The sequence below is a fragment of the Podospora pseudoanserina genome, chromosome 3 (genome assembly GCF_035222485.1).
Source record: "Podospora pseudoanserina strain CBS 124.78 chromosome 3, whole genome shotgun sequence".
In the NCBI taxonomy this organism is placed as follows: Eukaryota; Fungi; Ascomycota; class Sordariomycetes; order Sordariales; family Podosporaceae; genus Podospora; species Podospora pseudoanserina.
In genome coordinates this window covers 1,558,043-1,584,236 of record NC_085922.1, presented here as the reverse complement: position 1 = coordinate 1,584,236, position 26,194 = coordinate 1,558,043, and the positions used below count along the sequence as shown (strand labels likewise).

At 52.1% G+C, this 26,194-nt stretch overlaps 9 protein-coding genes across 9 annotated transcripts; 4 read left to right on the top strand and 5 right to left on the bottom strand.

Moving 5' to 3' along the window:
• Positions 1–501: 501 nt before the first annotated feature.
• QC764_0051630 (uncharacterized protein) lies at positions 502–3,780 on the top strand (the record flags this gene model as incomplete). The annotated part of the gene is made up of 1 exon (XM_062940418.1): positions 502–3,780. One exon carries the CDS (start codon positions 502–504, stop codon positions 3,778–3,780), a length of 3,279 nt encoding a protein of 1,092 aa, XP_062801561.1.
• A 1,930-nt stretch (positions 3,781–5,710) lies between these two features.
• Positions 5,711–9,297, bottom strand: SSE1 (adenyl-nucleotide exchange factor sse1). The gene is made up of 6 exons (XM_062945565.1): positions 8,874–9,297; positions 8,738–8,799; positions 8,588–8,619; positions 7,038–8,487; positions 6,522–6,815; positions 5,711–6,461 (listed from the first exon to the last, which is right to left on the bottom strand). Exons 1-6 carry the CDS (start codon positions 8,884–8,886, stop codon positions 6,183–6,185), a joined length of 2,130 nt encoding a protein of 709 aa, XP_062801560.1. The 5' UTR covers positions 8,887–9,297; the 3' UTR covers positions 5,711–6,182.
• Positions 9,298–9,501: 204 nt separating this feature from the next.
• On the bottom strand, positions 9,502–13,317 carry QC764_304480 (uncharacterized protein; the record flags this gene model as incomplete). The annotated part of the gene is made up of 3 exons (XM_062945564.1): positions 9,502–13,008; positions 13,059–13,225; positions 13,279–13,317. 3 exons carry the CDS (start codon positions 13,315–13,317, stop codon positions 10,731–10,733), a joined length of 2,484 nt encoding a protein of 827 aa, XP_062801559.1. The 3' UTR covers positions 9,502–10,730.
• Positions 13,318–14,084: 767 nt separating this feature from the next.
• On the bottom strand, positions 14,085–14,558 carry QC764_0051600 (uncharacterized protein; the record flags this gene model as incomplete). The annotated part of the gene is made up of 2 exons (XM_062940417.1): positions 14,448–14,558; positions 14,085–14,260 (listed from the first exon to the last, which is right to left on the bottom strand). Exons 1-2 carry the CDS (start codon positions 14,497–14,499, stop codon positions 14,085–14,087), a joined length of 228 nt encoding a protein of 75 aa, XP_062801558.1. The 5' UTR covers positions 14,500–14,558.
• A 496-nt stretch (positions 14,559–15,054) lies between these two features.
• VPS52 (Vacuolar protein sorting-associated protein 52) lies at positions 15,055–17,903 on the bottom strand. Its single transcript, XM_062945563.1, has 3 exons — positions 16,853–17,903; positions 16,383–16,780; positions 15,055–16,326 (listed from the first exon to the last, which is right to left on the bottom strand). The coding sequence occupies exons 1-3, from the start codon at positions 17,328–17,330 to the stop codon at positions 15,151–15,153; spliced, it is 2,052 nt and encodes a 683-aa protein (XP_062801557.1). The 5' UTR covers positions 17,331–17,903; the 3' UTR covers positions 15,055–15,150.
• On the top strand, positions 17,904–19,429 carry ANB1 (translation initiation factor eIF5A). The gene is made up of 4 exons (XM_062945562.1): positions 17,904–18,272; positions 18,509–18,787; positions 18,849–18,981; positions 19,040–19,429. The coding sequence occupies exons 1-4, from the start codon at positions 18,264–18,266 to the stop codon at positions 19,102–19,104; spliced, it is 486 nt and encodes a 161-aa protein (XP_062801556.1). The 5' UTR covers positions 17,904–18,263; the 3' UTR covers positions 19,105–19,429.
• A 601-nt stretch (positions 19,430–20,030) lies between these two features.
• QC764_0051570 (uncharacterized protein) lies at positions 20,031–23,291 on the top strand (the record flags this gene model as incomplete). The annotated part of the gene is made up of 8 exons (XM_062940416.1): positions 20,031–20,281; positions 20,342–20,669; positions 20,838–20,908; positions 20,967–21,177; positions 21,226–21,984; positions 22,646–22,833; positions 23,037–23,147; positions 23,205–23,291. Exons 1-8 carry the CDS (start codon positions 20,162–20,164, stop codon positions 23,289–23,291), a joined length of 1,875 nt encoding a protein of 624 aa, XP_062801555.1. The 5' UTR covers positions 20,031–20,161.
• A 537-nt stretch (positions 23,292–23,828) lies between these two features.
• QC764_304435 (uncharacterized protein) lies at positions 23,829–24,987 on the top strand (the record flags this gene model as incomplete). Its single annotated transcript, XM_062945561.1, has 3 exons — positions 23,829–23,873; positions 23,937–24,333; positions 24,395–24,987. The coding sequence occupies 3 exons, from the start codon at positions 23,829–23,831 to the stop codon at positions 24,832–24,834; spliced, it is 882 nt and encodes a 293-aa protein (XP_062801554.1). The 3' UTR covers positions 24,835–24,987.
• RDL2 (Thiosulfate sulfurtransferase rdl2, mitochondrial) lies at positions 24,842–26,158 on the bottom strand. The gene is made up of 2 exons (XM_062945560.1): positions 25,512–26,158; positions 24,842–25,453 (listed from the first exon to the last, which is right to left on the bottom strand). Exons 1-2 carry the CDS (start codon positions 25,813–25,815, stop codon positions 25,164–25,166), a joined length of 594 nt encoding a protein of 197 aa, XP_062801553.1. The 5' UTR covers positions 25,816–26,158; the 3' UTR covers positions 24,842–25,163.
• Between the last annotated feature and the right edge of the window lie 36 nt (positions 26,159–26,194).

Genomic DNA, 26,194 nt, shown 5'->3' with positions numbered 1-26,194 from the left:
GGTACTGCGTATGCAGCAAGCCCCACCACAGCAAGGCTCCCAGTCACTACCACGGCAGCTCATTCCCCTCCAGCAACCCTTAACAGCAACACAACACCCGTCCTCATCGGACTGCTTGTGATGTCGGTGCATCTTACATCTCATCATTCGCCCGAGTTGGTTGCCTAGGGCTGGACAACCGATTTTTTTCGACAGAAAAGAAAGACCCGGTGCTCTGGTTGAGTGTGGGCGTCGTTGGTAGCTTCATTTCAACGGTATGGTACGCCCCCCCATCCCGGCATGTGACTGGTCAACTCCTTCTCATCATCCCATATTCACTTTCTCACACCGACTTCACTTGCCTATCCTGTCTTCCAGCTTCTTTCATCTTCTTCAGCGGTTCTCAAACCAAAGCCAGTTATGCTTACTCTAACATCTATCACAGATACATACCACTAAAATTTGACTACAAAATTAAAACAAAATAAAGAACAAACAGCCAGCCAAGCACAGTTGGGCAACATGTCTTCCACGTCGTGGAACCCGGCCGACTTGCTCAACCCCAAGGCTGCAGCCGGATCGTCTGCTACACCCCAGCCTGGTGAAGGCGCCTCGTCATCCACGCCAGGCCCTTCGCAACCATCCGAGCAGCTCACCTTTGAGTTCACCGGTCCCGATCAAACGCCCATGGAGCTGAGCGCCCCGACCGGGTTGGCTAGTAATCGTACCATGCCCATCTTCAAGAACGGGTTGGGTGCTCAACAGAGTATCGAGCGCCTTCACAATGTCCAGGAGCGCATTATGGTGCCGCCGCCAAAGAGGAGAAAGACAGCGAACGAGAATGATCCTTCGCTGCCTGCAAATAGTATTTTCTTCTCACCCAGCAGCGGCATCCTGGCTCAGCACATCAAAGACCGATCCGATGGACCCTCACAGTCATCTGTGGCCCCGGTCCCCGGCGCTACAATTGACTTGACCGATGACACCGACGTCGAAATCATTCCCCGCAGTCCCCAACAGGAGGAGGTCTGTTTTGGAATGGTTGAGGGCGCCTTCATCAAAGGCCACATGATCCCAGCCCCGAAGCCTAACATGATCTCTATGGGCGGTCCTGCTTTTTGGCCTCAAGTCAAGATTCTGCTCAAGAGAACCCCGGGCGATCCAACCACCAAGATTTATGCCCATGATTGGCAAAAGCGCTGCATTGGCTTGGTTGATCCCAAGACGGCCAGCGTTCTTGCTCCTCTCATGGACATGGCTGGAACCTTTGGGACACGCACTGACTGCAGAATCCCCGTCCGACGCAAGAATCCCGGCGAAGAGGTTGGGCAGCAGGTGTCCACCCAATTTAAACTTGAGTTGATGATTTATGGTCTTCGCTCCTTTGCTGATAGAGTGGGTAAATTGTTGCAGCGGAAGAACATTAATCTTCTTAGTCCGCCGCGAGTTGAGTCCGGCGTTAAAGTCTTCAACCCTCTGGCCAAGGAGAACCGGCCGCAGCTGCCTTCCCTTGCCCGCGTCAACAATGTCGTCCAGTATCAGGCTCCGCCCATGATCAAGTCGGTAGAAGAGATTCGGTCCGAGGTCCTGGGTGTTTTCGACTCCCTCCCCAAGTCGGACGAGCTGCCGGAGTTGGATCCTCCTCCCTCTGTTTTAACACCGCTGCTGAAGCATCAGAAGCAAGCTCTGTTCTTCATGTCTTCTCGGGAGTCTGAGCAATTGCCAGACGCTGATAGCAAGGCTCCCGTCACATCAACATGGAAGCGCAGGACAAATCAGTTCGGCACCACGGTCTACTACAATGTGGTCACCAACCAGGAGGTGATGGAACCGCCCCCTTCGACTCTTGGCGGCATCCTTGCCGATATGATGGGCCTCGGCAAGACGCTCAGCATTCTGTCTCTCTTGGCCAAGACTCTGGACGAGGCGCAGGCCTGGTCACAACGTGAGCCCCTCCAGCCCGTCGTCCAGAATCAGAGGCCACAGAAGAGCCATGAAGCCCCCCGCGCGCAGGTTTTGCCCCTGTCACAAATTCGCCGGAATGTGAAGGCCACTTTGCTGGTGTGCCCGCTGAGCACAATCACCAACTGGGAGGAGCAGATCAAGCAGCATATAGAACCTGGAAAGCTGAACTACTACATCTATCACGGCGCCAACCGTATCAAGGACTCTGCCCAGCTGGCCAGGTACGATCTGGTGATCACAACTTACGGATCCGTCACAAGCGAGCTCAACGCACGTCTCAAGAAAAAGCCGGGCCTCTACCCCTTGGAGGAAATTGCCTGGTTCCGCATCGTTCTCGACGAAGCCCATACAATTCGCGAGCAAAACACGCTGTCGTTCAAGTCGATCTGCCGACTACAGGCTAACCGCCGTTGGGCCGTGACCGGAACACCAGTTCAAAACAAGCTCGAAGATCTTGCCTCCCTTTTGGCATTCTTGCGCCTGAAGCCCTTCGACGACAGGAGCAAGTTTATCCAGTACATCATTGCTCCCTTCAAGGCTGCTGATCCGGACATTGTGCCCAAACTTCGGGTTTTGATTGACACCATTACCATCCGCCGTCTCAAGGACAAGATCGAACTCCCGGAGCGCACCGACGAGGTTATTCGCCTCGAGTTCTCCTCCGAGGAGCGCAAGGTCTATGACCTGTTCAAAAAGATGGCCGAGGAGCGTGTTCAGGTCTTGACGGGCCAGGGCACCGGCCAGACCCGCATTATGGGTGGCAAGACCATGATTCACGTTCTGCGGTCTATTCTTCAACTTCGTTTGATCTGCGCGCATGGCAAGGATCTGCTGAATGACGATGATTTTCAAGAAATTCAAGGCTTGTCGGCAGATGCCCCCATCGATTTGGATAGCGAGGACGACGACGGGAAACCGGCCCTGACTGAAAAGAAGGCCTATGAGATGTACTATTTGATGCAGGAGGGCAGCAGTGATTTCTGCATCAAGTGCAACAACAAGCTTGGGGCCATCGAGGTCGACGACCCAGAGTCTGATCAGAACAACGACGTCTTGGGCTACATGGCGCAGTGCTTCCACGTCTATTGTCCAACCTGCATCAGGTTCGTGCACCAGCACGGCAATGGCGATATGCATCAGGGCTGCCCTACATGCGCCTTTGCTCAAAAGGCTCACTGCGTTGAACTCCGCCGAAGCAAAGCCGATGTTGAGCACGAGACCCGCCAGACGAAGACTCGGGCTGGCAAAATCATTCCTGATGATCGGTATACTGGGCCTCACACAAAGACTCGGGCTTTGGTCGAAGAGCTTCTAGCCAACAAGGCCCGGAGTGAAGCCAATCCGGACGAGCCACCTTACAAGTCTGTCGTCTTCTCCGGTTGGACTTCTCATCTTGATCTCATTGAGATCGCTCTCGACGACGCCGGTATCACCCACTCCCGTCTTGACGGAAAGATGACTCGCAACGCTCGCAACCAAGCCATGGAGGCGTTCCGCGATGATCCCAATGTACAAGTCATTCTTGTCAGCATCATGGCGGGGGGTATGGGCCTCAACCTGACAGCTGGCAACAGTGTCTTTGTCATGGAGCCTCAGTTCAATCCTGCCGCCGAGGCTCAGGCCGTCGACCGTGTGCATCGTCTGGGCCAGAAGAGGCCTGTGAGGACGGTGCGGTATATCATGAGCGGCAGCTTTGAGGAGAAGATGATTGCGCTGCAGGAGAAAAAGAAGCAGCTGGCCAGCTTGAGCATGGACCGTGCCGAGGCCGAGGGCGTGAGAAGCCAGGGTGATGCGGCGAGGCAGAGATTGCAAGATTTGAGAAGTCTCTTTAAATAGAGGAGACTTGGGGGTGATTCATGGCGATGGCTTGATTTTGCATTTTCAGCCGCAATGGTTTTTCACCGTTCACTTTTCCTTCTCTCGGGTTTTTGCAGCATTCCTTTACATCATCGGCGCACATGACGACTTGGATGAAGATGGATGGCATCATGGCACAGGCGCAAGGCTCATGGACGGCAGTTTTCTCACGTTTCGGGGGCATTTATATCATCCATCATGATTGCTGTCAGCATTGTCATCACTGCGCTTTTCCTCAACATCGTACAAGGCGGGTTAATGGGAACCACGGTTTTTTTTTGCTTTGGAGTTTGGGGGTTATGCTGTGATTCTCAATACCCTCTCTGCTCACTCTTTTCATTCCGGTGCATCGCAGATGTGGGGATCCAAAGGGGGCGGACTGGGCATCAACGACGACACTAGCACACGAAGACACTGCATAACAAGCATAGCGATTAGGTTGGCGGGGCTGGGTTGATTGATGGGGTGGGAGGCACACACATTCCGTTTACAAGCGGATTCATTGTTTTTGTTGGTCGTGTTGTTTTTATCATTTTCACCCCTCTGCTCTAGTTTTCTTCTTCTTGGCGTTTAATCATGCATATCAGCCATTGATGGGGAGTGGGCGGGCTAGATAGATTCTTCTTTTCTTTTTCCTCGCGAGTTTTACACAAGACAGAAGAAGAGGCAGATACCAATGGGGAGGGAAATCGTTGTTTTTTTTTTTTTTTTTTTTTTTTTTTTTTTTTTTTTTTTTTTATATATATATCTTTGTAGCGTTTGCTTGTTTGTTTTTATTGCTCATGCTAGACTTATTTTGGTGCGATGATTTATCTCTTGTAAGGCATGTATTTTTCTTTCTTTTATTCTTTCAAAGGGATGGATGGGTGGGTGATGTGGTTAGAGAAAGTTTATCATTACCTATCTCGACTCTGGTTGGCTTTTTGTGTTTTCTTTTTTTTGTTTTGTTTCTTATGTTGATACCCCCTACATCATCATCATACACAATGCTCTAGTTTCTTCATCAAAGTAAACGGGGATAGCGAAGGGATGGGGAGGGGATAGTGGTGTAATTTGGGATAGGCGGCCTAGCATAAAACTCATTGAAATAAATAAAAAAAAACATATGCATAACTCATCAAGACGGGAAAACATGTGGATGTGGGGAGGGGGGAACAAGACGACAGTTTGTACAGCAGAATTCTTTTTTACTACCTATGATGTGCATTTCTCCCTCGTACAATCACATACGACCATACCCAGCTAAAAGTACGGCATCCCGTCCGCTCTGCCCGAGTCAAATAGCTGAAGGGCCGAATCAGTACTCAGGTGGGTGACCACTGGGGAATCCTCGGTGTTGTATGTTTTTTTTCTTCTTCCATCTATTTCCCCTATTCATCCATCTCCCCGGTCTGGCTTCAAGCCCTTTTGCCTAGCTAGATAGGCAAATGTTACCCAACAACTACAAAGACACCTATCTCCTCCCTCACCAGGGGCTGTCCACCAACACGTCGGTCTGAAACTTAGTTACAAACATCATTGTTCTGCCCAAAGCGTTGGGAAGAAAGAAGGCTAATTCGAAGGCGAAATACGCCCTTATCGCACAAGCCATCACCCCCTCAACGACGAACCTCCCCATGCCCTGGTGGAGGAGATGGAGAAGCACATCGCTCACCAAGGTGGTTCAAAGTCTCAGTAAATCTGTAGAAGAAAATAGGCCCAATATGAAATCTCCGCTCAGGATCACCCTCTCTGCCTAACTCTTATTTCTCCAAGCCTCCCGATCAAGGTTCTGGAAAAAACAAATACAAAATGCCATCTCTCCAACAAAAGGTTGATGCATCTTTTCCCTTGTTGTGGTTAACTTGACAAACGAATTCCATGTCGAGTCACGAATCACATCACATCACACTCATCACCAACCAAAACATCATCCTATCTACCCCACCTTCGCTCTTTATTTCCTCTACCTACACTACAAAAAGTTATACCACCCTCCCCTACTAAAATTCCAACTATCCCCCCAAGAGAAAACCATACCAATCTATCAAATGACCACCATCCATCAATCCATCCATCGCTCTCCTCCTCCTTCTAGCCTCATACCTAAAGAAAAAAAAAAGAATTACCGCTACCTCTCATTCAACCTATTAGGCTCGGGAATGTGTGTGCAAAGTGTAATGGTAGTGGTGGGTAAACATAAAATTTCCTCTCCATCTCTCTCTCAAAAAGAAAAAAAAAAGAAAACTTCTAAAAAGTGGGTTTCATCATGTCCGTAATCATGTCCCGGTATTTTTAATTCCCCCCTATCCGCTTCTTCTCTTTTTCGCTCAAGGTATCATTTCCTCTTCCGAATCATCTGTCCAATCCTCCTCCTCACCCTTGTCCTTACTACCCTCCTCCTAAGGATCGCCAGCCTCCTCAACCTCGGCCTTTGGCGCGTCCGCATCCGTCATCTCCTCGTCCTTGGAGTCTGACTTGGACTCGGCAGCCTTGCGGGCCTCCTCCTCGGCCTTCTTCGCCGCCCTCTCGGCATCCAGGCGGGCCTGGAGTGCTTGCCTGTCGGCCTCGACCTTCTCGAAGTGGCGCTGGACGATGGGGCCGGCAAGAGCGCGGATCTCATCAATCTTGGCAACGTAGACGGCTTTGGTGGTGTCGTCACCCTCGTCGTAGAGCCAGTCCTGTAGATTGACCGTCAGCGACAGATCACATCACACCTGTACCAAGTGACCAAAACATACCTCAGTAGCCTCGAGCTTGGCCTTAATCTTCTCCTTCTCCTCGTCGCTGGCAAACTCAGAGTACTGGTCGTCGAGCTTGTTACGGAGGTCGTAGATGTAGGTCTCAAGCTCGTTCTTCTTCTCTTCGGTGTCGGCGACAAGCTTGTCCTCCATAGCCATGGCGGACTCCTTCTCAAAGAGCTGGGCCTTGGCGCCCTGGTCGAGGGAGAGAGTGGCGCTGACAATTGGCAGGTCGCCCTTGCGAACCTGCTTCTTGACCTTGCGGGTCTTGGGCTTCTCGTCTGTGTCCATGGCCTTTTGTGTAAAAGATTCGGTGGTTAGTTTATTTCTCTCTTGCTCGTCGTCATCTTCCTCCCCAACAGCTCCAGCGTGGTGATCGGATTCGCTAGTCGCGGGCGCCTCGGTCTTGCGACGTTTTGGCGATCTGACAGGCACCTCCTCCATTCCACCCGTGGTGTTCATCTGTGTGGAATCCACCGATAAGGGGTTGTTTTCACGTGTTGGGAGAATACTCACATCGCCTTCCTTCTTGTCACCCTCCTCCTTGATCTCCTCCTCGACCTCCTGGTCCTCGACGTAGTAGCCACTCTCGACGTTGAGAACACCGTGAATGTTGACACGGGCCTTGAGCTTGCAGATCATGAAGTCCTCTGGGCCGCCGGTGGCCTTGACGCCCTTGACGGAGAAGCGACCGATGAAAGGAGGGACCTTTCCGGGGAGACCCTCTGGTTGGGCATATCTGGCCTCGAGGTCGAAAGCCTGCTTGCGGTAGAAGGTGAGAATCTTGGTTGATGGCAGGACGTTGCCCTTGTTGAAGACGGTCAAGCTGGTGTCCTCGTCGGGGATGTCGGCATCCTTCTCCCAAGCGAACTCGATGGGGTAGCTGATGATGTCCTGGACGGCGAAGTCGCGGACCTTGAAGACGGGGGAGAGAATGGCGCAGCTGAAAGCGCAACCGCGGGCGATAGCCTCGTCCTGGTTCAGGGTGAAGGAGAGGTTCTTGTTGAAGAAGTTCTGCACGCGCTCCTTGATAGAGGGGACACGGCTGCCGCCGCCAACAACCTCGACAATGTCGATGTCCTCCTTGGTGAGCCTGGAGTCGGCAAGGGCCTGCTCAAGAACAACGTGGACCTTGTTGAGAAGGGGCTCAACCATAGCCTCGAACTCCTGACGTGTGATCATAGCACGAACGTCGACATCGTTCATCAGGGACTCAATGTTGAGAGGAGCCTGCTGGTTGGCAGAGAGCACCTTCTTGAGCTTCTCGGCAGCGGCGTAGACGCGGCAGAGGGCCTTGGGGTTGGAGTTGATGTCGATCTTGTACTTGCCGTGGAACTCCTTGGCGAGGTGGTCAACGATGGCCTTGTCAAAGTTGCGGCCACCAAAGTGACGATCGAAAGCGGTACCCTTGACGGAGAGCTCGCCCTTCTTGAACTCGACGATGGAGCAGGTGTAGCTGGAGTAACCGACATCGACAAAGGCAACGCGGCGGGGCTTTTCATCAGGGCCGGGGAGATCCAGCTTAGTGATACCGTAGCCGAGAGCGGCGGCGGTGGTGTCGTTGATGAGGCGGAGCGGTCTGAGACCGGCAATCTCGGCGGCATCGATAAGGGCGCGGCGCTGAATATCGGTGAACCAGGCGGGAACGCTCAGGACGAGGTCGGATACTGGGAGCTTGAGCTCGGCAGCAGCGGTCTGCTTGATCTTGCCGAGGAACATGGCTGTGAGCTGGGTGGCAGAGAACTTGGTCTTCTCGCCGAGGTACGACACCTCGGCGCCGACCTGGCCGTCGATCTCGACCAGAGGGGCCGAGATGAAAGCCTGCTCGGTCTGGACATCGGGATCGTTTAACGTGCGGCCGAGCAGGCGCTTGAGAGAACCGACGGTGTTCTTGAGGTTGGAAATCTCCTGAGTCTTCGCGGGCTCACCGAGATAGCGGGACTTGGGGCCAAAGCCAACAAGCGATCTGTGGAAGGAGTGTTAGACATTGGGCACCAATTCTGCACGGCTTCTAGAGAAGGCTGGAGCCGGAGAGCCACCTCAAGGGGTAAGAAGAGAAAACTTACGGAGTCGCCCGGTTAGAGACCTCGTTGGTGATCTATCATTGACAAAGTCGTTGTCAGTTCTGCGCTCGGTGTACCATCACAATCAGCCTTATCGACTTTTTGCTTTCCTCCTCCCCTTCAGGAGGGCGGTTGGGCGGGCAAGCTACTTACCACATCGACACCCCGGTTTCTCGCAACAGCGACGACTGTGTTAAGGGTTCCGAAATCGACACCTGTCAGACGCAAGCCATGTTAGTAGTCAGGCTCTCGAGGCATGTGGTAGGTGTGTGGTGGGCGCATAACGTACCGACGACACTCATGTTGGGCAGTTGTATGGACTCGGCTCTGCAAAAAGATTCAAGACGCAACCGGTAAGCTTTGGGATGGCTCAAAAGTTGCTTCGAAGAAGATGTGTTCTCACCAGTCGAGTCGAGAATGGACGATATGGGGCGGGTTTGTGTGTGGGTGAGAAGGGGGGGAAAAAAGAAGGTGGGGTTGTTGTTTCGTTGGACTGCTCAGAAAGGCAGGCTTGGTTGGTGGTGATGGGCGGGAAACTGGACTCTGTAAAAAAACGAGGTTTTTCCCACAGTGGAAATGGATTTTAATGCAGACTTTGATGTTTGGATTGCCCGACAGTGGCACGCAAGCAAGTTCCCCTCTATACAATTTCCCTCCATCAGGTAGGGGCGGGCACCGCTGCTCTTTGAATAGCCCCGCGCCCGGGGGGTCTGTGCCGTAGCCAAGGCCCCCCCAGAAGCCAGGAGAAGATTCTCGATTGGCCTTTTTTTGTCTTTTTGCATCTTCATCAGCAAACCTGAACAACAAGACTCTTGTTCACCCAATGCTTTTTTTTTTCTTTCTTTTTTTTTGCTTTTTTTTTGCAAGTCATTTCTCATGTGTCTATCATGCAGGAAATGATATGTCTAGGCAGTAGGTATCATCAAAGTCATCCATTCATCTTATCAACTCTACAACCCAGTGCACTTGCCATCTCAACTTCTTCTCTGACAGCGCTTCACCATTGCATCATGCTGATTGCCAAGCAACGAGGGGCAACGCGATAAGATTTCTCACTGCCGATTAGCGATAAGCCCTGCTTTCCCCCCTATCACTCCTTCCACCCCATACCGTACACCCATCACCCCACCATCTCTTTTTTTTTCTTGTGTCCTCCTGGACCTGAAAAACGACATTTTCGCAAGGGCGGGGCAACCGCGCTGCTCGGGGGGCGAGGGGCATCCGTGGCTCGGGGTTGGCGGTCAAGTTTTCTTTCCATCCCTCTCTTCCTCCGCATTTTTCTGTCAAAACTGCCCCGCTATGAACAGCATCACCTTGATGGGCCAAGACTGATCTCTCTATATACACCATATACCGTATTGTAGTATGCTTGACAATCTCTCAGTCTCCCACTCCTAAGACTTTGTGTAACCTGTTTCCATCACAAAACATCAGGTCACCATAGCTGCCCAATAAATCTCCAACACACAGGTGAGAATTATCCAGAAGATTCCCGATCATCACCAAGGACTTGCCATCCCACAAAGTCCTATGTTAGCTGCCCAATAACCCGGCCCGGGAGACGCATGTAATTGCTGGATGGGTTGGTTGCCGGGCCGGCCGTCAGACTTACTGTTTGTCATGCCCAGCCTCACAGACCCACGGGCGTTGAACCCATCACGTAAACCTCAGGCTTTGCAACACCATCGTCGTGGATTCGTGTCATGCGGTCTCGCCTCTCCCACGCTTCGCATTTGTTCCGAATCGAGTCAGTGTCTTTAATATAACAACGCCAAGAAGCAAAGGAAAACTAGGTACAACATTATCTTTGGATACAATACAGGTTACACGTGGTGCATTCCAGCCCATGAAAAACGTTCCAAAATCACTCTAACGGTAGAGTTCCAAAAAAAATCATCTCTCTCACCCCGTAATATCACCCCTTTTTATCAAGACTGAGTGTTTTTTATAGCCCATTTCCGTCTCTGCCCTGACCATTGCGAAGAAAAACGTTTGTTGCCCGTGCAGGCATGGCAGTTCGCGCCGTGATAGCCACCATTCGATGCCTACCCCCTGATGAAGTTGGACACAGCCGTTTCGGTCGTATGAGCAGTCGATGCGTGTCTGCATCAGAGCCTGTGTCCCCGAGTTCGCCTGTCCGCCTCAACTATCGGCGGTGGTCACCTCTTGGTGGTCCCTGGCGAGGTTGTGATGCTGCCCCGAGATGGCTCTGAGATTCATCGATTTGCGTTTCGACTTGTTCTGTGGATGATGTATGCATCCAGCTAGCTCGACCAAGCGGTGTCCTACCAGATCGTCCTGCAGCTGAGACTGGCCGTGGCACTGGCGACTGACGAGATGTCTGGAATGATTCCACTGATGATTCTGGACCGTGAGGGTCTTGGAGTGAGCTTCCCACGCTCTGGGAGCCTGTGCTGCCGTTGCTGCCGAGCCTCCTGTGCGTCCCGGGCCGGTTCGAGTTGGGTACCCCGGGGTCTCTAAATCCTGCCCTCTGGAGTTCGGATTCCGGATACTCGTACACTTGACCTGTTGGTGGACCCTGAAATATCCTCGAAGCGCTTGCAAACTGGTTGACCTGGCTGGCATGTGCTAGGTCATATTTGCGCCGGTCCTCTTCGCCCATGATGCTTTCCACTCTGCGTGGCATATAGACCGAATAGCTTCCAGTGTGCGCCGAAGATGAGCTGTCGATCGAGTCCCGCTCTGGCACATCCGCCTTTCGTTCGAGGCGAGATGACGACCCGGCAAATACACCAACACTTGCCATGGACTCATCTGGATGCTGATACCATCCACTTGGCGTCCGTTCAGGCGCCGCGAATTTGCCAATAACTTGGTTGGGCGGCTGTAAAACGCTCTTGGATCTCTTGATAGCACTGGCGTTCACCTTTTCAACACCCTTCCTTTCCTGTGCCGCCGGAATAAAAGACTCGGGAACAATGTTTAGATCATCACCGGCCTTTTCGGCCTGCTCGATTGCCTCCTGAGCTGTTGTGGTCGAGTCGGCTGCCGCAGCGTCGGCGCGTGGCCCTCCCCAGGTCCTCTGACCAGCGGTGAAGATGCCGTAAACCATATAGTACCAGTTGAAAAACGGATTCAACACAAACATCAGCGGGTAAAGCCAGATCTTGAACCTCCTGAGCTTGGCCCCAAAATAGACCATCATCAGCCAGTTGAGACCGAGCGAGATGGCAATGAAGCCCACAGGAAGGTCGTTAATTCTCTTGGTCGTCGTCATCAGTGCCAGGACCATGATGAAGAACAGCAAAGCCGTCGTCCGTATCGTGTTCTGCATGAACCGAACCAAGCAAAGGATCGGGTACTTCTTCCACAGCCTCCAGTCCGTCAGCATGCAGACTTCGTTGGTGATGAAGCCGAGGAACCATCGACGCCGTTGCTTGATAAGAGACCGCATCGTCTGGACAGCTTCCGTTTTGCAAAACGCCGAGGTGCACATCTGAATTTGATACCGCTTCTTAGCACCAATCATGAACAGATGGGTCAGCCATCGGTCCTCTCCCAGATGACTTTTTGCAAAGTCAAACAGGTCTTCACACTGCTCGGCCTTGTCAGCAAAGTAGTACTTGGCCATTCGACGAAACGCTGAAAATCGCAACATGGTAAGGGCACCGGGGAGACAGGATACTGCTCCGCAGCCCGACTCCACCGTACGCTCAAACAACTGGCCGTGTATGTACTCCATGTCCTGAAGAAGCGTGATGAGGCTGTGTTTCCGAGTAGTCGAGGTAATGACACCCGTCATGGCCAACATGTCTCTGCTGTTTCCGGGGCTGAGCTCCATGTCGTAGACAAAGTTCTGCAGGCAGACTCTATCCAATATGCAGTCGGAGTCGATGAAGAGGATGAAGAGGTTGTCGTTTCTCTTCAGGTACTCGTGGTAGACCTTGTCAATGAGCTTGAAGGTCATCTTTTGGCAATGGCGCTTTCCACCATGAGGAAATCGAGATACTGTGATGCGAGCGGCCCTGTACGCGACATCTATGCTTTTAGGATATGACTCGAGTGTCAAGGGCACCCCGAGTTTCTCGATGGTGTTGAGATATAGCTCGTCCTCCTGGTCCCCGTCAAAGGACAGGAAGACGTGGATGCAGGACGGTGGGTAATCGCAGTCGACGACCGAGTTGACGGCGGTGACGAGAACGTCGGGTTCCTCCTTATAGCAAGGCATGACAATAACCACCTTGGGAGCCGACACCTCGTCAAGCACTTGTTTAATGCGCTTCTTTCTTCCAAGTTGATGTGTGACAATCTGGTAGACGCAGAAAAGCCAGGGGAGAGTCAAGAGACCAGCAAAACTGTAAAAGGCGAACCATTGGAGAAAGCTGACCATTGCCGTGGGCCAGATTCTAACAACCGCGCTTGGTAACGGTAGCGTGACCACCATGATGGGGAGGAAGATGAATCTTTGAACATTCAGCAAAAGCATATCTGGAAAAGACAGGAGAGGTGTTACCTGAGAAGAAGAAAGGCGGTGCCAATCAGTACAGCCAGGAATCTTACCGTCCAGTGTTCTGCCTTTACAAAGACCTTCCACAGACAGTACATGAAGGCAGCGATCCAGAGAAACCATTCGAGAAAAGCTGCCACCATAATCAAGCCCACGATGGCAGTATAAACGATCTGTTTAACATGTAAGTTGGAGGTCCAGCAAAGATTTGAGTCGTGGCACCTACCTCGTTGATCGGCCATGATTCTGTGATACCGGCCGCCATGTTGCCGAGTATAGGGGGGAGATGAGGCTCAAGTATACCGCAATGCCTTCGCCAACAATAATTTCGAGGAGGCTATAGCAGTAGTCGGAGGTTTTCCAGAATGACGGCTCGAGTTGAGGTGCCAGATACAGCCAAACGCAATAGCAACAGCCACCCGTGTCCACCAGCGGACAATAAAGAGGCGGTCGACGGAAAGTTGCACAACCGAACGGGTACGTGCAGGCAAACGCTCGACGATGGGAGACATCAGATGCCCAGCCTTCGTATAAGAAGGAAAGCGGGCCTGCCCGTGTCTTATCTCAGGACAAGACAGACCAGAAAAACAAGCAAACGCCTTGCTCCGGGTCACCGCACGGCTTCTCGGTCCCGGTGCCCACCACCCCCTCGTGGTTACAATGATGACTGGAAAAGTTCCTTGCCGGACAACAGTGCAACCGGGGAAGAGTACGGCACTTCACCAAGATCGACAAAAAGCCCAACAACTGCTGGACCCAGGCCCACGGGAGCCAGGCACAGGCCCATACAGGTCGCTTGTCTTGACCAGAACGGCGAAGATGGTGGTTACGTACGTCTGCAAGGTGGTGGGAGCAGGACGGGAGAGTCCAATATCTACAAATGAGTTAGCTTTAGCCGGCCAAACGAAATGGCTCACAGGTGTGCCCACGCGTTCGACGGAGATATATCTCACCAGATCTGATCAGCCCTGGAATGTGATGTGTTGCAATTGCCACCAGCTACCTAGGCTAGCACAAGGTTTTTGCAGAAGTTCAGATGGCCAGCTGAGTGAGCTCAGGTTGGTGAAGAAGCAAGGTGAACGGCTTAAAGACGGGATGGTGGGCAGATGAAAGAAGATGAGATGAGTTTAGACAGCGGATGGATATACTCTTGCGCAAGACTGTAAGATATGCCAGTCCAACATCCAAGATGACCAAAACTTGGGTAGCTGTTGTGATGCCGATATCCAGCACCAGATGATGCTGGACCGGATTGAAGGGATGAGAGGTGACGGACGCATTTTCATGGCATCTAAACAGGAAATTCCGCCAGATTAGACTTCCAGGCTATGCTTATCATGATCTGTTGAGGCGACTAAGACATGCGATGATTGAACTTGGGAAAGAACGACCTACTCATGGGACGGTCTGTTGGACCATCAGTGCCGGAGTGGGCCTTGGTGTTCATGAGGAAGGTGTCATCGACCTGTCGCTTCTTTCTCAGCTGCAGTTGCACAGCATCGGCTTCTGAATTCCAAGGTGAACACTGAAAATAAACCAAAACATCTGATTTTGTGAAAGCAGACATAAGGTAGATTATCTTACACCAGAAAAAATGTTGAACGTATATGAACAAGTTCATCAAGATAACAACAACATAAGTGCTATCCTGTTCAAGAAAGTGAGAACCTCCGCATCTCATCAGCAACAGGTGTTGAAAGAAAGCAATCAATCTGTTCGGATTTCGGCACATGCTGCCCAGGCAAAATAGACAAAAATAAACCAACTGACGAGAAAACAAGCTCACCAAGAATCTGCCGAGAACAGCCACCAAAATGCTTGGTGGTATCCCCTGGGACGGGAATCTTGCGTCCGCTCAGGGGAAAATGCCTTCTCCAGTCCTCCACAACTTCCAGAAATACCCGGGACCGGGTTGCAACCGCGGCAAGACTCAGCATGCAATCGGGCCACCAAAGACAAATCCAGCTCTGTTTCAAAGAAGTCATAACACAATTCAATAGCTTTGCTGAACCATTATCATTCACATCCCATTCTTTTGACTATAACAAACCTACCTAGGTCTTGTACCATTCCACTCCACCAACCAACTTCACACTCCTCAACCATCCTCCTGGTACTTCCCCTTCAACCCCTCCACCCACCCCACAAACTCCCTCCCCATCTTCCCCTCCCCCTCCAGCGCCACATCCCCAAGAATAGTCAACACCAAGCTCCAATTATTATACAAAAACCTCCTCCCCTTCCGTCCCTCCACCTCCCCAAACCGAGTCCTGCTCCACCCCTCCAAAAACCTCTCCACCTCCCCCCCCAACCTCCTCAAGCTCGCCACCACCGGCTCGTCATCCCCAGCCTCCGTGCTCAAAGCCAGTATCCCATGCAACAGCTGCCCAAACCTCTGCGTCACCACGTGCGGCGCCGCGCTCGCCGCCTTGGCCACCGCAGCCGTCGGCTGCTTCGTGCCCAAACCGTTCGTGAAAGTCTTGACCGACTCCCGATGCGCGTCCATGATGGACTGCAGCCTCGGCCAGAGCTCCATGCCCGTGCCATTAATATAAGAGTCCACCGACGGGATCCGGCGACGCTGGAGTTCAAACGCGTATTTTTGGTTGAGCCGGAGACACAACAGGACACCCAGCGCATCGTATGTTTCAGACACGAGCTGTCGAGTGAGCTGCTGCCCGACGGAGAAGGTGGGCTCGAATATCTGAGTAAAGTGCCTGCTTATCGTGCCGTACGATAGGGCTGGGGAGAAGAATCCTGCCAAAAAGGTATATTCCGCCGTGGCGTTGTCTATCAACGCCAGGTTGAAGTTTCTGAACACCGTCTCCAGGTAGTGAGTCGAGGTGTCCTCCTCGGCGAGGTAAGAAGAGATGGCCAGGTTGTTGTTATTTTTGAGGACATCAATCCTCCGGCCGAGGTTGAAAGCATCGTGCGGAGGGGCGCCGGGGGCGAGTTTGGAGGAGGATAGAAGAGTGGTTCGGCGGGTGGTGGGGCTGTCGTCGTGGCCTAGAACGTCGTTTTTGTCCAGGACATGCAACTTGAGTCTTAGGAGCGCCTTTTCGTAACGGGTGAACTGGTTGAGGTAGTACCACCTCATGGTGTTGAGGTAGGCTTGGCATATTTCCCCTGCTAGGACTGGCTGGTGACGGTTGAGGAAGCCAAACAGGTCCTTGAACTTGATGAAATTTTGTTGTTGGATGATTTGGGCGTTAATGTTGGGGGATCGCAAGGCTTTGATCTGGGCCACGAGAAAGTCTCGAATTCTTTCAATGGCCTGCGGTCACCATGGTCAGTGGGTAGAGCTAAATAGGGGTAAAAAGCGGCAAGTACCTTGAGAACCAACTTCTCCAACAATGGCCCAGTATCAGCCAGCGCTTTATTTTGCGTTTGTTGCTGCGAGTTCTTCTTGTGAGCCATAGCTCTCTTGTCCACCTCGGCTAGAGTTTTGATCCATGCTTCGTCGATGTGTCCCTCTGCAATCTTGGAAACCACCATGGGCGACACGCTGAGCTCCTCCACTATCGGCCCCAAGGCCTTTTCAACAGCCTTTCTGTTTTCTAATCTGACATTCAGGGCGGTCGATCTGGCTTGGAGGCTCTCAATATCGGCAGACACAGCAGCGAGGTCGTTGCGGAAACTGGTCAGGTTCGTCTCGACGGAATTCAGGATGTCATCACACGCTCGAATGGACCGGTGAAGCTCTTCGAATTTGGCTTTATCTCGTTCAACTAACGCGAAACTATCATAAGTACAAGAAGGGAAACGCAATGCCTTGCAGCAGGCTGGGGACGATGACCTACAGTCTTCTACCGTCTGTGGTCTGTACGTGTCCACCGTTTCTAGTTGGTCGGCATCGTCACTTTCAGCAAGCTCACGCAAACTCAGACCACCAAAGTCAAACTCCAACTCCAAATCTTCCTCCGTTATCCCAGTCGAGCTGCTGTGCTGCGCTGGCGCTACATCGACAGACAACGGGCCCAGTATCCGGGCGAGCACCTCCTCAGGATCGGGAGCATCGTCCACCGTCGTCGACTGCCTCAGGGCGGAGCCATTGGCGCGCCGTGAAGAGGCAAGTAGGGAGGAGGAGGAATCGTTGGATACAAGCGACAGGGAAGACCCTCTAGGTGATATCCCTGGCCGTTGTTGTTGGGAGGTTGTATAGGGGCTGATGCCACCCGACCTGGAGGTGCGACGGGGCAGTGGTGATGATCGGTTCGATGGAGGTGGTGAGTTGTTTCTGCCTGGTTGTTGCTGGGCTGCAAACCTGTCCAGCCACATCTTGACAGCTGGTATGGGTCAGTAATAGCGATAAGACACAATATAATCGTGAGCAGCGCTGCCGACGTCTCGTCTGGCGGTTGTCGACATGCTGCGCGGTGAACCCTGCTGGCCGGAGCTGGGTGAGCTCTGGCAGATGGACACCTGTGCACAGCTGGTGGAGGCCGTTTGGCTGACATGTGCGCTGACATGAGCGCCTTGGGCAAGGCTGGCAGCACAGTCCGAGGCCGGTCGGCGTTGATTGGCTGGATCAGAAAAGGCTTCCGAAGACACAAGTGGGCCTGTTCCAGCCCGAATGATGCTACCCTGGAATAGGTTTAGCCCCAAGGCACCACGATTCAAGGCGGGGCAGCAGAGTGTTTGTGAGACAGGAGAGAGAGCGAGAGAGAGAGAGAGAGAGAGAGAAAGATGAATGTCTTGAATTCGGCAAGGCAATTGGTAGGTAGGCCATAGCTATCAAAGTTTGCTGCCCTTGCTTGGTACCTCTCACACAAAGGTACCTTGAGCTTGGCCACAGACACAAAGAAGGGGGGGCATATTTGTTGTCTGTTTGACATCTCCAATGACAAGAGGGTGAAATAAAAGGCTGTGTGATGTGGGGTTTAAAAACCTTTGGACGTCTGGAAGCGGCGCTAGACCTTGTGAGGCAACGGGTGGGCAAGCCCACCACTTCAAATTCGAATTTCAGTGGCTTGGTGGCCAGTGGCAGGTGCACAGGTGCAAGGTTCGAGACAGAGGAGGGGTCACCACTTGGCGGGGAAACTGCCTTTTTCTCTCGTTCCGGCTCTGCACTCAAAACCTGGGCTCAATTTCTTCCTCTCCTACCGTCCCCATTCCTCCTCACCCTTCTCCCTCCACGGCTCCATCTCGACATTCTTCTTGGTCGGACGACTTATCTCCAGACAACCAGTATCTTTTCGCAGATTCATCAAAATGGCCGAAGTACGTAGTGATATCTTTGTCCTGCTCTCGTGCCCTGCCTCTCTATTGTCGAAAGTGTGCGCCATTGGGCGGCAAAAAAAGTCCACCCCGCATCTGGCCATCTATCACTTTTGCGCAACACCATCGACGACGACCCCGCGATGCGCACGCACACTTTTGACGAACCCTACATCTTACTTGGATTTGCCTCTCAAGACATAGTGATAACGCTAACATGCTTTTTTTGTACCCTCTAGCACCAGGATGCCGACTTCGAGATGGAGGCTGGCGGTGATGCCGGTGCCTCCACCACCTACCCCATGCAGTGCTCTGCTCTGCGCAAGAACGGCTTCGTCGTGATCAAGAACCGCCCCTGCAAGATCGTCGACATGTCCACCTCCAAGACTGGCAAGCACGGTCACGCCAAGGTCCACTTGGTCGCCCTTGATATCTTCACTGGCAAGAAGCTCGAAGATCTCTCCCCCTCCACCCACAACATGGACGTCCCCGTCGTCAGGCGTCAGGAGTACACCCTCGTGAGTTTTGCCGCGCTGTCGTGCATGGAAAGCAAGACCAGCCACTGACTGCGATATTTAGATCGATATCTCCGATGACGGTTTCCTCTCTCTCATGACCGCCGACGGTGACCTCAAGGATGACGTTAAGCTCCCTGACGGCGAGGTCGGCGAGAAGATCAACAAGCTCTTCAAGGAGGAGGAGAAGGAAACCCGTAAGTTTTGCCTTGGGTTATTGAAGCCAAACAAATCAGGTACTAACCCTGTCTCTAGTTGTCACCGTTCAGACTGCCATGGGTGAGGAGGCTGCTATCGATGCCAAGGAGGGCACCAAATAAACGTCTCTATGACTGGGGATGTGATTGGTGGGAAGGGGGAATCCGGCCTTCGGCCAGGAAACGGCGATTTTTGCTGTCAGCTGTCCGCTTGGACGGCGAGATATCTCATATCTACTGTGATATTTCTTGGGCTGGTCATTGTCACGGGTTCTCGGTAGCGTTCTTTATTGATTCTATCTGGACAATTTTGCGGCATGGGCGTTCGTCTTGCATGAAAAATGACGTCTCCTTTCTCTCGCTCTATCCTGCATTTGTTCGTTCTGTTCGCCGCGGTGAACGTGAGCTGAGAAACTGGCCCTCGCAGGTAGTGAGGGCGCCGCCCGGTAGAATCGAAGACGCTTTCCCAATCAGTTTGCAAACATTCTATGATTTGTAGTTAGGTGATGTGGATGTGTCTTGAACTTGTGTGAGACGATACAAGCTGGTCTCTGTTTAAACATGCAGATCTTGGCCAATGCTAGAGAATATGACAGTAACTTAGCAATACGCATGACAACTATCAACTTCCGTCTTCTAAAATAAGAACGAGGCGTATCAAAGGAGCTTTGAGGCCTGTTGACTATCTTTCAAGGCCTATTGACTATCTTTCGAGACTTGATGACTATCATTCGAGGCCTGTTGACTATCATTCGAGGCCTACTAATTATTTTTTGAGATCTCTTACCTATCATTAAAGGCCTATTAGTAATGTTTTAAGGCCTATAAACTATCTTTTGAGGTCCATACTATATTTAAAAGTCTGTTGATTGCCTTTTATAGCCCATCGATTATCTTTCAAGGCACGGTTCAAGACATTATCATGTGTGTCGAATTATTTTGCAGTGGCGTGTATGGTAGGTAGGTAGCTGTCCCGATTTGGTAGTCAGAAAGAAGCTTTGACATTTCAACACATCGCCGGCTTCACGTTTTTTTTTCTCCAACCATACAAATATTTAGCCACTGACACAAGTGAGCTCTCTCCCTTTGAACTGAATTTTTTTTTCCCTTCGATTTTTCTACAACCACACAAACGCTACTTTTCTTCTCATCACAGGTTAGTAGTCGATTCGGAAACAAGATGGTCCCGCCGCGAAAACACCACCGCTTTCCCTCGGGGCAGACATGCTCGGAGTGCCCCGCGAAAAAGTGGTATCTGGATAACGGGATGAGGTTTTGCCAGAATGGGCATCGGGTTGAGGTTTGTCTGTCCTCTCTCCTCTGCAAGTCAATTGTTATATGCTAACCCCAGCGCCCCCAGGGTTATGTACAATTCGACGTTGATCAAGAAGGCGACGGGTTCGGGTCCATGGGCAAGACGCTGACGGTGAAGAAGGAGAAGAGGGAGAAGCCTAAGCAGCAGTTGAGTGGGAATGAGGGGAGGAAGTTGTATTTGGAGTGCTTGCAGCTTATTTTGAGGAAGCAGTTGAGGTGGTTGATTAAAGAGAAGAGGTTAAATGGGGAGTTGGAGGGGGTGGTGAGGGATTTGTGGTTGCTGAGGGTTGGGGGGTTTAAGGGAATTGAGAAAAAGAGGGAGGAGGCTGGGAGTGGGAGGCTGGGGAGAGGAGGAAGAAACGGAGGAGGGGGGGGTTAGTGCGGATGAGGGGGAGGAGGAAGAAGGGGGGTTGATGATGTTTAGTAGCCAGACGGAGAGGGAGGGGGAAAGGGGAAATAGGAGGAGGGATTGGGGAGTGAGTTGTGGGATTTGCCGGGGTGATGGATACGTTGGGGTTGGTTTATTTGGGGTGTGTGATGAGGGGGGGAGCCGGTGAGGGTGGGGGATGTTTGGAGGTGGGCGAGGAATGGGTGGATGCCGTTTTTGTCGGCGGTGAGTTGTCTTTTGGAGGATAGGAAGGAAACAAAATGCTGACGGGGGGGGGGGGCAGATTGATTACATACCCAAGGAGTGGAAGGACCGGCTGCCGATTTGGGCTCATCAGAGCTTGTTGACGAGATATGTCAAATTCAAGGGAGGAGAGCTTCATAAGAGAGTTATGGGGTTGCTGATAGGGTATAAGGAGAATCATGGGTTGATTTTTCCGGCTGTGGCGGTGCCGCCGTTGCTGTTTTTGAGTATCAAGGATTTGGCTCTTCCGGGTAAGTGTCTTCATAGGTTGTTCTAGAGACTGTGCTGACTGGGGATAGCGGACGTTCACCCATACGCACAAAACATCTGCGAATTACTCCAGCTACGTTACTCTTTCCCGACCAGAGAGACAAACCACGAGCGACATACTCTTCTCGACATCCCAGACGTCCTATTAACGGCAGCTTTAGTCGTGGCAACGAAATACCTCTACCCCCTCGATTCCATCGACCGACACCCGCGCGATCACAACGACGTCTTATCCATGAAGATGAACTGGAAAGTCTGGGAACAGGAATTCGCCAATCACGAAGACAAGAAGCCACCGATGTTGGAATTCGAGGGCACGAACCCCCAGAAAATTTGGACCATGGACAAGAAGGATATCACCGAACTACTGAACTGGTTTCAAGACACGCAAATTGAGAAGAACCCCACCAATGAAACGGAAATCGACCGTCTATTTCCTCTCGAAAGGATTCCGCCTGTGCCTAGAGTGCAAGGGCCGACTGAGGACGAGACTGAGGCGCGGTTACAAAGGGTCGGGAAGGCCATGCAGTTGATCAAGCCACAGCTGGACGCGAGGACAAGAACTGGTGGTGGTGGTGCGATCAAGACGAAAAGGGTCGGTTCTGATTATCGAGAGTATAGGTTTGTGGAGGAGCTTGAGGGGCACGCAAAGAGGTTCTACGAGGTTGTTGCGGACATTTCCGGCATGGGTTTGGAGGAGTTGGTAAGGGCTGTGTACAGTCTGGACCAGTTGCTGTATAACTGGCAAAGAATGGAGAAGAAGCAGATCAAGCATGAATCGGGGATCGGTGAGTGGATAGATCGGGGGGAGTAAACTTGGTATTTTAGAGGATTGTTTGTGTAGAGCAATGTGATACCCATTTCCTATCTACATCTCAGACGCGTGCTTGAGGCCTTGAAAGGTAATCCATATGCCTTCCAAAATAGTTGGTATGCTTTATAAGACAGTTAATAAGCCTTTAAAGATGCTAAATGTTGATTATAGGCCTTTAGGGGTAGTTGAAAGGTCTTTAAATACATCTAATAGTCCTTTTGAGAGAGTTGATGGGCCCTGAAACACCTGAAGAGGGCGTTGTAGTCTCAGTCTACCGCGAGACTGCTCACCAAGAGCAGGTTCAGTGTGACAAGAGAGCACCCCTGCCAAGTGACGGGCGGATGATGCCCCACAGTGCGGAAAGCTGCAGAGCGAAAGGTGTGCGCACGGACCGGCCCACAAAGTTTGCCTAAAATATCCGGCGGCGAGCCCTAGGTCCCAGTTCTGCAGGCGATTCTTACCCCCACCAAAATTTACGCTTCCACTTGGAACTCTCTCGTCAACCTCATCAGCCAGCTTCGTGGGAATCGGTCAAGAGTACGTTCGCCCAGCACCCCCAGATATTGTCACGACGGAATTTATTGGCATGGCGAAATGCTCAGACATGCTAACGCTGGGTTTTTCAAAATGAACAGTGCAGATCTTCGTGAAGACCCTCACGGGTAAGACCATCACCCTCGAGGTCGAGTCCTCGGACACCATCGACAATGTCAAGGCCAAGATCCAGGACAAGGAGGGCATCCCCCCTGACCAGCAGCGCCTGATCTTTGCTGGCAAGCAGCTCGAGGATGGCCGCACCCTCTCCGACTACAACATCCAGAAGGTACGATTTTGAACAAACGAACGAAACGGATCGATCGGACTGCGGGAATCGGGAGACTGGCAAATGTTGGAAGGAGGATTCGGGCATTGTTATCAGCATTAAGAAGAGGAGGAACCTTTGCTGGCATTCCCGAGGCACCGAACCGATCACGGAATCTCGAAATCGAAGAAACACAGCCAGCTAACCGGTCTTTGCGTTTGTAGGAGTCTACCCTCCACTTGGTCCTCCGCCTCCGCGGTGGTATCATTGAGCCCTCGCTCAAGGCTCTTGCCTCCAAGTTCAATTGCGACAAGATGATTTGCCGCAAGTGCTATGTATGTCGGACACTCTTGAAGATAAGGAAGGGTAGATGTGCTGACAACAGACGACAGGCTCGCCTCCCTCCCCGTGCCACCAACTGCAGAAAGCGCAAGTGCGGACACACCAACCAGCTCCGCCCCAAGAAGAAGCTCAAATAAGCGATTTCACTTCATCGGTCAAGGTCGTCTGGCGTCTTTTGGTTTTTTCTCGGCATGGGTATCGTTCTGCGCGACTGGGTTGGCAGGGGGGTTGGTTTTTACGGCGACCAAATATGGCTGTACATTCCGGATGACCATAGCTTAAGACTCCTGACCATCAATTCATGACATGACGTGGGCTCTGATTTTGTATCGTTTTGTCTTGATTCTGTACATATCGTGACTTGAGAGGCCAGAGAGAGCTCTTGACATAAAGGCACGTGCGCAAGCTTATGTCATGACTGCTGGCCGCTGCAGGGTGACAGTGCCAAGACAGCGGGCGGCCATCAGGGTGTGAGCTCAGATTGGCGCTGTGTCCACGCAACGCAATCGCAAGCTGTCACTCGCCAGTTGAAAGCTTCAACGTTTCCAGATTGAGCAGCATCAGTAGCTCCAACAACGAACACCTTTGCGCCAGTTTGAAACCTGATCACACAAATACGCACTGGATCGATTCCTCTTCTCCAGTTTCCAAACACCTCTGCCCGAAAGGACAACATGTCCCGCTCAGGCTACGACGCCGTCGTAGACGTAGACGATGAAGTACTCATCTCTCCCCCCTTCCTTTCCCTTTCCCTCCCCTATACTGACCTTTTTCTCCCCCAGGGCGACCTAGGCCACACAGACCTCCGCGAAGACCTCGAGTTCCATCAGTCCAATTTTTCCTCCACAACGAACCTGAACAAACCATCTGGTTTGCCCCTCCCAGCTACAGCCTCCTCCTCCGGGGGGGGGCAAAGTGGAGGAAAAAAGCTGATCTGGACGCTTGGGTTCTACTCCCAGTTCTTTGACGTGGACACGACGAGTGTTTTGCAGCGGTGCTGGGCTGCGCTGTTCCCGCGGGCTAATTTCCTAGATGTGTTGGAGGGAAACCCGGATTTGTACGGGCCGTTTTGGATCGCGACGACGGTGGTGTTGATTTTGTTTTTGGGCGGGACGATAAGTGATTATCTGGCTAGTACGGGGAGGGGGAATTTTGCGTATGACTTTCGGTTGTTGTCTGGTATGTTTTTTGATATGATATATGGTGGTATTGAGAAGGATGCTAACCTGACGAACGATAGGCGCCGCTGGGTTGGTTTACGGGTACACGACCTTCATCCCGGTGGTTCTGTATCTTGCGCTGAGGTACTTTGGGTCCGAGTCGGCTAATCTTTTGGAGTGCTGGGCGTTGTATGGGTATTCGAACTTGATTTGGATTCCTGTCGCGCTCGTGAGCTGGTCGCCGATCAAGATTTTGAACTGGGTGTTTGTGGGGGTTGGGTTTGGGGTTAGTGTGGCGTTTTTGTTGAGGAATTTGTATCCTGTCCTCAGCGCGACCGACAGGCAGACCAGCAAGGTGTTGCTGGTGGCGGTGGTGGCGTTGCACTTTGGGTTGGCGATTGCGATCAAGGTGCTGTTTTTTGCGCATGGGAGCCCGCTGCCTGGGGGGAAGGAGGAGACGGGGCCTGGGACGGGGGGTGGGGATGGGGATGGGGGGGATAAACAGGCCATGTTTTTCTAAGGGAAACGGGGGAGAGAGTGGTGAAGAGGTATTGGAACTGGGGTGAGGTCAGTTTGAAGTGTGCGAGATGGGTTTAATGGGCGTTCACAGGCGAAAAAGTCATGGAATTATCATTGTCCAAGGTTAGGCGTGCTTGGTTAGGGTTGTACGAGTATGGCATTGTGATATCAAGCTTTGTTTTTCAACAACTCTCTACACACCGGCTTATATGGTGCTTGCATGTTGCCATGCATATTTTCATGTCTACATGGACGCTTTATTTTGCCCATCGCTTCCTTCTCCGCCCGCTCCTTCACCCTTTCCTCTTGCCTGCTCCCTTTACATCCCAATCATGATCTCTCAACCGCACCCCCCTTCTCAAACCAATCCAACCAACTACCCGGATATTCCCCCACCTTCTCCCACCCAGCCTGCTTGGCGAGCTGAGCCGCCGCTCGACTCCGGACCCCAGCCTTGCAATAAAAGATAAGTTCCTGGTCTTTGGCGGGACGGGGGAACCCGAACCGGTCTTCGAATTCTTCGGGGGAGATGAAGAATGAGTCGGGGGAGGTGGTAACGGGGATGTTGATTGCTGAGGGGATGTGGCCTGTTTGTTGGAGTTCGCCTGGTTCGCGGGAGTCTGTTTTGCCGTCAGTAAAAGGTGTGGTAAGAAAAGGGGGGGGGAGGAAAAGTAGTACCGATTATTGTCACTTTGGGCGACGGGTTTGAGATTAGTTTCTGGAGGGAGGAGAAGTCGTAGATTTTGGAGGGGTGGTTGTCGCCGGCTGGTGGGTCGGAAGAATAGGCTCTTTTTTGGAGGGTGGGGGAGGGTTTGGAGGTGGTTGTGAGGTGTTTGTAGAGGGGGCCTTGGAGGGTTTGGGTTTGGGAGTCGTGGTATTGACGAGAATTGATCAATCTCGTCGTCGCGATAATGGGACGGGTTGCTGGGGAGGGGAGGGCGGCGGCTCGGGGGAGGAGGGTTAGGAGGCGGCGGGAGGCCATTTTGATAGGGGTTCAGTTGGGGGCTGTTATGGGAGTGGAATTGAGTGTTTTAAGATGGGGGTGATTTAAGGGGCTAGTGAGAAGGGGGATGAAGCTCTCAAAGGTGAGGGACATGAGAGGTTGAAGAAAGTGAGGTTCAAGTCGAAGCTAGCAATTGCCCCACCCAACGTCGTCATTTTGCGAACCGCCGCCGAGGGCCGTTGTTGAGCTTGCGGCCCTTCAACGGGTACGGAAACGGTTGAATGTCATAAGGCTGAATTCGACGGGGTGTGCATCTTGTTCTACCTATATGGGGGCATTATCTCAACCACATTTGGCTTCCGAACGCTCCGAGAGCTTCTTCATCCTCCTCAACGAATGATACACCTCGGACTCAGAC